This window comes from Erpetoichthys calabaricus, chromosome 7 (assembly GCF_900747795.2).
Source record: "Erpetoichthys calabaricus chromosome 7, fErpCal1.3, whole genome shotgun sequence".
Lineage (NCBI taxonomy): Eukaryota > Metazoa > Chordata > Cladistia > Polypteriformes > Polypteridae > Erpetoichthys > Erpetoichthys calabaricus.
Window position 1 is genome coordinate 30,478,076 of NC_041400.2, and position 10,383 is coordinate 30,488,458.

General features: G+C 37.0%; 1 protein-coding gene across 1 annotated transcript; it reads left to right on the forward strand.

The window, feature by feature from the left end:
* Window positions 1–458: 458 nt before the first annotated feature.
* On the forward strand, window positions 459–7,013 carry LOC114654362 (GTP-binding protein Di-Ras2). Its single transcript, XM_028804868.2, has 2 exons — window positions 459–776; window positions 4,044–7,013. Exon 2 carries the CDS (start codon window positions 4,071–4,073, stop codon window positions 4,668–4,670), a length of 600 nt encoding a protein of 199 aa, XP_028660701.1. The 5' UTR covers window positions 459–776; window positions 4,044–4,070; the 3' UTR covers window positions 4,671–7,013.
* Window positions 7,014–10,383: the final 3,370 nt, after the last annotated feature.

Consider the following 10,383-nt stretch of genomic DNA (forward strand, 5'->3'; position numbering starts at 1 on the left):
ATCTATCCCTTGCATTTCTGTAGCCTGTTTCAGGAGTTTACATCGCACAAGGAAAAAAATGAGTGACAACGATATTAAAAACAGCTTTTTAAGAAATGCAATTTAAACAGGATTAATTTTATACTCTCTCTTTTTCGTTCAGGAACAACACATTGCACATTTCAAAAGAAGATAGTAACTAAAAGTGAAATGTAAGGGAACATCTGGAAGCGTTCTTTCTTCCTGAAGTGTAATGATATGTAGCCGCGCACTAAGACATTAATATTAAGCACGCGCACTCAGCGCTTCCCTTACTGGCCTGTCTTTCTAACTGCGCAGAGACTCCTTTTCCATGAATCAGACCAGTCACGTACACCCTGTCCAATTCTTAGTCTTCTTCCATCATCATCTTTCTTTCCATCCCCACTCCCCATCAGGACACATCCCTCTTCCGTGCAGCACACTAGGGACTCTCTTGCTGAGCAGGTGACAGGCTGCAGGAAGGGTATGGGGGAGTGAAATTCCTGCTGACGTCACGGGGAAAGACAACTCCGAGAGCGAGCGAGAGAGTAAGCGAGAAAGAGAGAGAGTCGGCTATAAATACCAAAAACCAGCACGCCTATGGCTTTGCAAGCGGATTAACGGAGTGCTGGCAAGTGCGAATGGGAGGGCCAGAAAGAAAAAGAAACGCTTAGAGCATAGCTGCTGGGCTGGAGCGACGGACTTACATTTAACTGGGCTACTTACAATGTGAGGTGTGAAGACTCATTCTGCGAGGAATCCATTCAGTGTGAAGCGTAAGTTACTTCATAATGTATTTAATAGCAGTGGTGTGTACGCGATCTTATTTGGTTGTGGATGTGGCGTGTTAACTTTACATTCCCGGAGCTCAAAGCACTGATGCAAACCGTATCATTTGCTGTATTGGAGGTCTGTCGCACTAAGCTCTTCCACAGGGGTGTAGTGCTCCAGGACTGCGCACCGCGCTAAAGGACTGTAAATAAGAGGGCGACGATTTTCATAGACTTCGTAAAAGCACATTAGCGGAGCCGGAATAGCGACTAGATAAACAGAAATGTGTAATATTTGGAAAGACATCTTTAAAACACATGAACGTATACAAATAACCGTTTAATAAATAACAGGCAGGCTCGATGTTTGGCAGCGCGCAGCTGGGCGTGGAGTAGCCGCTTTTATGTGATCATTTAGATAACTCGCTTCTACGACAAAAAAGTACTCATAAATAACAGTGCTTTGGCATTTTCGCACTCAAAGCTTTATTTTGTACAGTTAAATTCTATGTACTGTACTACTTTTCCGAGATTAGACGTCGGAGTAAAAATGTGGGTGTACGACTTAATATTGCGTTTTTTCAATGTATCAGAGAATAACATGGAAATAATCCGATCACTGGGAAAATGCAATCCCATAAATGCGCTGACAAATCGAGCATCATGTGCACCGAATAGCGGTTTTCATTTGGCGACTGTGTATTTTATATAAGTGTAAAGTTATGTTATCACAAGTATTAAATTAGAGAAGTAAATGTTCATTATATTAGAATGAGAATAGGAATATACCTACATTGCAGATCTAAATGTAGATATATTCCTATTCTCATTCTAATATAATGAACATTTACTTCTCTAATTTAATACTTGTGACAACATAACTTTACATAAGAAATGCATTAAATGTTTAAAATAATCATGGTAGTTTTCCCCATTGTAAAATATTTAAATCTTTTGCACATCGTTTCTACTTTGCAGACACTTACATTGGTAGAAGTTAATTGTTAGGCGATTCAGAATATTGTTTGTGCACGAATACATATGAATTATTTAGAATTATGTGCAGTATTTGAGGATATTTTGCACATTCATTGATATTGGCTCGGAAAAAGCCTCTTATCAAAGTTACTCTAGCTTACAATACTGTAAAATGTAAAACCAAAGAAAAACTATGAATTTTCCAGAATAAAATTCCAGTAATCTTTAAAAGAAGCTAAACAGTTAAAACATTAATAGCCGCTAACCTGCCAAGAGTTTCCCACACACCATTTCATAAGTCACCATTAAGGGTAAAATCCAGTTGATTACAAGCACTTTGAAAATCCTGAAAGCTGTCCCGGAACTGGAGATTGGTTTACTTAGCCTGATGAAATAAAAACATACATCCTGCAATGGATAAGCAGATTAGAAAAGAGATGTATGGTGTAGTTGGAGTCACTTACACAGTGCATAGATATCCAAGACCTTGTCAGGAAACAGTAAGCAGGCGTACGATGGCTTAAGATAACTGAGAGATCTGTGGAAGAGATTTCAAGCAGGTGACAGCATGCTGTTACATACATTTTGGACAGTGCCCCCTTATCTCTAGGAGAAAAGCTAATGTTCCATTTTGGCCAGTCACTGAAGCTGTAAGCACTTAAGTGCAGATGTTTGAGAGCTGTGTTGCATGTGCACAAACATGCAGGTCAATAAACAGGCTGCACCTTGATCAACCTCCAACTGTCAAACCAGCCATCTTCATAAGTGAGGATGAAGTGAGGAACAGAAGTTCTGAAAAAATAACATTTCCCACATTTTGTTTTAGCATCAAAACCCGTCAAAATCTTAGAAAAGGTGAGACAATGGCAGATTTATATCAGCGCCAAAGCTTTATGCATCATACTATGCCAGTCCAGCTCATTATTGATATGTACTTCTGTTCTTGTACCCCATTTACAAGGTTGTTGAACATGAGAGAGAGAGAGAGAAATTTGCAATGTCCGTTATAGTAACAATTGCTATGCAATTAATTCAGAAGTAAATGTATGTTACTATTCAGACTGTGTAGCATGTACAGGATTACGTATTTGTTATAGGACTGACATTTTTACCACAGAAGTCAGATATGCTGATTGAACAGGATCCTGCTTGAAATACAGCAAAATGCTGATCTTTTTTTTCTTACTCAAACTCTATGCCCTGCAATGCCTGTGGTATATTTTAGACTTGAATATGTTTTACCACGATAAATATTCTTAAAAGTACTGATCTCACAAGTATTAATACAGTGATACTGTTTGCTGTAATGGACTGATGCCATAACCTAGCTGTCATCTTACAGTGGTGCACTTTTGATGAAGGCTGGTTATCCTGAAGAAGGAGTCAGATACATTACACACTACAAGATTCAGGGCTCTTTCTTCAATATAAGCCCGGTATTTAAATAGAACCAGTTATATAACCACACATTTGAAGAGCAGAGGTGATTAAATAAAGACATACAGAATGTACATGGAAAGCAATTCCATTCCTGTTTTACAAACCTTGTATGTGAGATGGCCATATTCTCTACATGTTTGCTTTTGTTTTCTGTTATAGTCCAATGATATGTTGTTTTGGTTAGTTGATGACTCTCAGTGTACCATCCAGTACTGGTTTCCATTTTTTTCCTGTTACTGCTAGGATATATTTGGATTCCTTGCATCCCTTGATGATGAAAAGGACTAAAATAGACATATGAGTTGATGCAGCGGTTATTGGTACTGCCTCATGGCTGTAGGAGGTAGAATTCAGATCTAGGGCAGGTTGCTGTCACATTCCCCTGCATCTGCACCCATCATTTCCAAATACTTTCATTATTCCTCCCAAGGGCGTATGGGTTAGGTTAAATGATGAGTTTAAATTGCCCTTGTTTAAGTGAGTGTGCCTTGCATGTTTGGTTCTGAACTTGCACCTGATGAGATTAGGTCTGACCACTGCAATTATAAATTGGGCTAAAGAGGTCTGCAATATGAATGGTTGCACAGATGAGTGCAAGTCCCTTTAGAAAATGTCTCTTTTAGATATAGAACTAATTACTGTTGCTTTTCATAACATCATTAAAGCAATATATAAGAATGTATAGTTTCTGGATTGTGCTCATCTTCTTAAAGTGCTCACTTGTCTTTTTAGTTATTATGTGGGTAGATTTTCAATGTATTATTGAAATAATGAAGTTTTCCAGAGTTAAATCAACTGTGTGAATGTTGTCTGCCTTCATCTTGCTTCAATATCTTTTTTGATTTAATATTTCAGGTATTGGAAATTGTCAATTAAGCCACCATGCCAGAACAAAGCAACGATTATCGAGTGGTGGTCTTTGGAGCAGGAGGTGTAGGCAAGAGTTCGTTAGTGCTGAGGTTTGTGAAAGGCACCTTCAGGGAAAGCTATATCCCCACAATTGAGGACACCTACCGACAGGTGATCAGCTGTGACAAAAGCATCTGCACCTTACAAATCACAGACACAACTGGAAGCCATCAGTTTCCAGCCATGCAGCGTCTGTCCATCTCCAAGGGTCATGCCTTCATCCTTGTTTTCTCCATCACAAGCAAGCAGTCCCTGGAAGAGCTAAAGCCAATTTTTGAACAAATCTGCCAAATCAAAGGGGATGTGGAGAGCATTCCTATTATGCTAGTGGGGAATAAGTGTGATGAGACTCAGAACCGTGAGGTGGAGACCGGTGATGGAGAAGCAATGGCCAAGAAATGGAAATGTGCATTTATGGAGACGTCAGCCAAGACCAACCACAATGTCAAGGAGCTCTTCCAAGAGCTACTCAACCTGGAGAAACGCAGGACAGTGAGCCTTCAGATTGATGGAAAGAAGAACAAGCAACAGAAACGGAAAGAAAAACTTAAGGGCAAGTGTGTAGTCATGTGAGACTGCTGTTAGAACAAACAACTGGAGATGTTCAGATAGCATGACACCTGACAAAGTACCACAAGTATGTTCTGAAATTATATACAGAAATGCAAATGATGTTACTCAAAATACATAACCTTATTTAATATTTAATGTGGAACAAAACACCAATTCATCTGCCTCAGCAAAGCCTTAAAAGGCTTTGAATAAATCAATACTCCTGAGCTGCAATACTGGAAAAAAAACAAACAAAAATTACACTGAGGTTAGTGTGTACAGTGTATTAAAGACCATTCACACAATGAATGCAAAATGAAATCCAGCTTTTGAAAACAGGAAAGAAGAATATGTCTGAGCATAATCTTTTTAATGTGGATTCATATTTCCTGTTTGCTTGAATGTAAGAGTTAGTTAAAATGCCAAGGGAGCAAATAAATGGTTAAATGCAACTGAAATGAAAAGCTTTAAAAGGGAGCTTGCTCAGTCTATCTATCTATCTATCTATCTATCTATCTATCTATCTATCTATCTATCTATCTATCTATCTATCTATCTATCTATCTATCTATCTATACTAATGTTGTTTACGGTAACAGAGAACAATGCCTAATTCTAGCAATATAAATGGAGTCAAATTTTCAATTGGTTTTGTAGGAACTCCTAAATGGACTTTTCACTTTGCCATAGTTTGCTGGTTTGGTTTTCCACTTACTTTGTCTCCATTTTGCACACCAAGCGTTTCTAAAAAGTATGAACTGCATAATAGATATTGCCCAAGAGTTTCATCTTAAGATACCACCTTTAAAATGAATGAAGTCCCTTTGCACATTGTAATTAGTTAAAGACATAAATGTTAAAATCGTATTTAGGAAAGTTAGGAAAATTGCTGTAGTACCAGGATGCTGCTACAACATGGGGCATTTGTAATCATTATGAACATTAATGTGTTTGTTTTTCAACACTGAATGGAGGATTACATAGCAGAAATAATAAAAAAGCACATTCTTTTGTGTGTGTTTTTCTAGTATAAAATATGTGTTAGCTGCAGCTTACGCCTCTTTGCAATGTTATAAAAAGCTTTAGATATGCAGGGACGTTAATATTAATAAAACTAATAATATGAACTCAAGTTTATAAAGTGTTTGCCTGTACCAGAGAGGAAAAAGCTGTACATTCTGAGTGCTGTAAAGTTAATTTCTGTCTGCTGCACTTGTACTGTTACGTGGTTGAAGCTCAATGCTGTAACATAAGGGCTGGGTGTAAATTACAGAGGACGATGGCAGAGGGCTGGGGGAGACTCGCCTATCAATATCACCTTTCCTGATGAAAAACTGAGTTATTGATTAACAGGAATAGAACCCAGATTGGCCGTGTGATTTATATATACATATTCTTCTTCTTCCAGGTTTAATGAATAAGGGCAAAGACATTTGCTGATTAAAGCACTTTGTCTGATTTGTGTTTGTTTGTTTATATGTATTTGTGTATTTATTTATTTACTTATTTATTGATTTGCTTGGGTCGAAGAAGGTGCTTTTTGTTCTTGTTCAAAGTCACCCTAGGCAAATGCTTATTATGTCATTATTGTGAGGTTAATCGCCTTTCATGCTAATTTTATACATTTTTATTTCAAATATCTTTCTTACTGATGGAACAAATCTTCTTCGTGTCATTATGTGCTTCTCAGTTGTTTTAACTGCACTGTGTCTGATTTCGATTGTATTTACTGTAAGTGTTTTTGTTGTCTTCATAAAGTTAAATAGGTCTATGAGAAAAATGAAAAATCATATTTACCTGAATGAAGTTTAACTAGTTTGCTTGACAAGTGGTCAGACTTTTCATTTTTTGGAATTCATGCCTGTATACTTTTTACCAATAGCAAGATCTCATAATTATGAGCCGCACATTTTTTTACTGTTTTAACACTGTTGCATTAAGTATCTTTCTAAAGTCACTTTAACTTATATTTTAAAAACAAGTAATTTGCAGCTCCTCTGTATTATATGTGCAACAATGTGAATCGGTCCTTTAGAATTTTTAAATGAAAAAAAAAAAGCCTAAGTCAGTTTGATTATTATGTATGTATAGTAAATATAGAAATGAAGCTTTTCCCAGAATGGAAACTATATAGCCAGAGAAAGTGCTTAGAAAATGATTTTTTAAAAGCTATTATTTTTTAAACAGAAAAGTGTATATTGATTGAAAGAAACAGTACTATTTATTTTATCTACCTATGTTATGTTATTGTAAATGGATTGACTTATATGCTTGTATATAATTCATGTGTGCCTACAAATATCAGATTATTTTCCAGCTGTATCTTGCAGATATTATGCTACTTAAATAAAGTATGTAAAGATATTTACTTGTTGTTCTGTTATTTATTTATTTTTCTTTAATGTAAGGTGAAATGGCACATTGTTTAGCACTATTGTCTCACAGATCCAGCACTCTGGGCTAAAATCCCATGCCCAGTTGTTTTTAGTGTGGAGTTTACATGTTCTCCTCATGTCTGTGTGATGTGTTTACAGGCTCCCACTTCCCAAAATCATTCATGTTGGGCTAATTGGTGATTCTAAATTACCTACATTTTCTAAGTTGGCCCTGTGATGGACAGAGGGTTGGTTCCTGCCCTGGGCACAACACTCCCAAGGTAGGCACCAACCCTTTGGAATCCTGAATTAGATCAAGCAGGTTTGAGAGTGATGTCGTATAGCTGTAATGTAAAGAAGACAGTGGGAAGTTTGAAAAAATGAAACACTTTTTCACTTATTGACAGTTTTAATTATTTATGCAATAAAATGTATGTCCCTGTTTGACAATTTTCATACTTAGACACCAAGTACTGATTCAGCTATTTATAAGCATAGTAGGTTTTATTCAACCTACGGTTGACAACAGTGTAAACGTTTCACAAGTGAAAAACATTGACATAGGTCCAAAGCCCTGGATTCTGTTTCCATTCTCGTGAGTGGCATAGGTATGGATCCGACCTCTGCCACCAAATATTGTTGGGCAAGTCCTTGACCAAATTCACTGAAGATTGTAGTTCAGGACCATAATGGTTACCAGTAGGCAGGCATACACCAAGTTGTATTGAAAGTTTATAAAGGTATTATTCACAAAGAAAAAGAGTGAGTCTGCAATGAGTCAGAGGAATATTCAGTCACCAGTGCAGTTGAAAAGACTAACCAATAAACTAATTGAAATTCAGTATCCAGGGGAAAAGGTCGAAGAAACCCAATTAATATTCGGTTATAAAAGAAAAATGTAAAAAAAAAAAATATATTAATTAGTCATGTATAAATAATAATTGATTATTAGACAAACCTTTGTTATTCTATTCACTGGGTTTGCAAGACACTGGCATCCCCAAAGTTCAGTTCTGGGTTAAAAAACAGGGTGTATGCCAATGTCCAGGCTAAATTACCCCTAATGGCCTAGTCATTCTGGCCCCCTAATCATCCCCGGTCTCTAATTGGCTATCTCTCTCACCTATTCACCACCTAAAAGCTAATGTGTGTTGAGTGAACTGACGCAAAAATGGGTGCCATCACATCATCCAGATGGATGCTACACATTAGTGATGGTTAAAATGGCTCCCCACTCACTGAAGCACTTTGAGTAGTGAGAAAAGTGCTATATAAATATAAAGAATTATTTATTATTATTGAAGGTTATTCCATGTGACAGATTGCCAAGAAACTGAACATTTCATACAAAGGTGTCTCTCACTGTCTTGTTTGAAGAGGACAAACTGGATCTGACCAGGACAGAGAAAGAAGGGGAAGTCCCAGATACACATCTGCATAAGAAGTGCTGCTGCTTTGCAGTAAGGAGACTGTGGAAGATTGTGGGTTCGTTTCCCGGTTCCTCTCTGTGTGGATAGCGCTTTGAGTACTGAGAAAAGCGCTATATAAATGTAATGAATTATTATAATTATTATTATAAGAGGATAAGAACATGAGAGTTTGTAGAATTTGTATTTTTACATTAAAGAAGAAATAACCAATACCTTTAATTTGACTTCCAAACAATAAACAAATAAATACGACAACTCTGCTCCCACTACACAAAACCTTCCAGGCGTTATACTTCTCAACCTTAAATCAGCTATTTGGGTAAGACTGGATTACCAATTTTCCATTAGGGAATCCCTTATAGAATGAACAGAACTAAATAAAGTCACAAATAATTAAAATATCACCTCTTCCCTTAATTAAGATAAACAATTTAATTTACAATTTTCTCTTGCTCCAACAGTAAAAGCTCTTTTAAGGCAGTGGTTCTCAAATAGGAGGCCGTAGCCCACTAGGAAGTCTCAGTACACTTCCAGGGAAGCCGCAAGATGACTGAAAAAAATTATAAAATAGCAGCAAAATACTTAAACCACAAAATATGAAGTTACGGCAGAGGTTTCAAACTTAAGCCCCCTGGGCTGAATATAACCCTAGGATCTTTTTAAAGTGGTCTACTTAATCAATATTCAAACATATGGCCCACAATGACTGTTAGTGTTCCTGCATTTCACATACAGATTGTATTTGTATATATGTTAGCTGGATTACATTTACACCTGGCATTAAAATGTGCCTCCAGTGTCCATATCATGCCGGTTAGAGATCGGATGGTAACCCCACATGTCAAAAGTAGTTTGGGGTTTAATGAACACTTGCGTTTACCTGTGCAGCACAGCACATTGCAGCTACTAGACTGTAGTTAGAATGGGAATGAGCAGCTACTCAAGAAAAACTAGCTAGCACAAGAAAAACAAACCACACTGCCATAAAGAACTCTAGTGTTCTAGCATAAGAGCAAATATTTGAAAACCTCATGAAGGAAATGGTAGGTTAACATCAGTCATGCTGGCTGGCACTGCGCTCACTTTTTAAAGAAGTACAGGTGGCAGGGCTGGCTTTCCTTCCATGGCTTATGTGACTGCTGACAATGATTTTGTCTTTTCTGTTGTCTTGACTGTATGTGAATTGAAAACACATTTGCATTTCTACTTGTGTTAAATATGGCTGTTCTTGATGGGAAAGCCAGTCAGTCAGTTATCATCCAACTGGCTATATCCTAACACAGGGTCACGGGGGTCTGCCGGAGCCAATTCCAGCCAACACAGGGAGCAAGGCAGGAAACAAACCCTGGGCACGGCGCCAGACCACCACAGTGATGGGAAAGCTCCAGTGCTGATCTAGAGGAGCTTCTGTAATTAAAATTATGAAAAAATGTCCAATGACTAATTCTGCTTTTAAAAATTACTTTTAATTTTTTTTTGTACTTAATCATTTTATGCTTAATTTAAAAAAAAGTTATACTTAAACCATATCAGTACTGAGCAGATTTGCTGCTATCAAAAATATCTTTAGTGACAAATTCTGTGTTTTGGTACATATTGGTTAATATTTAGCTCAAAAAACGCCTACTTGCTTTATGCTGTGACTAAAAAATTCAGGCATTAGTAAAAATAACTTTTATGTGCTGAAAACATAAGGCTCTTTTTGAAATAGGTTATTCATTTTGTATTATGCTTAAAACACAGTGTAATAGCACTAGCAACAAATGTGCTATTGTTAATAAACATACATTCAAAAATAAGTAGCAAAAGTACAAGAGGGTAAAATTGATGATTTGTGTAGGAGGCCCTCACATATTCTCATGGTACACTGTGGGACTTTGGAGAAATAAAGATTAAGAATGACTGTTTTAAGGCATACTCCAAACTATA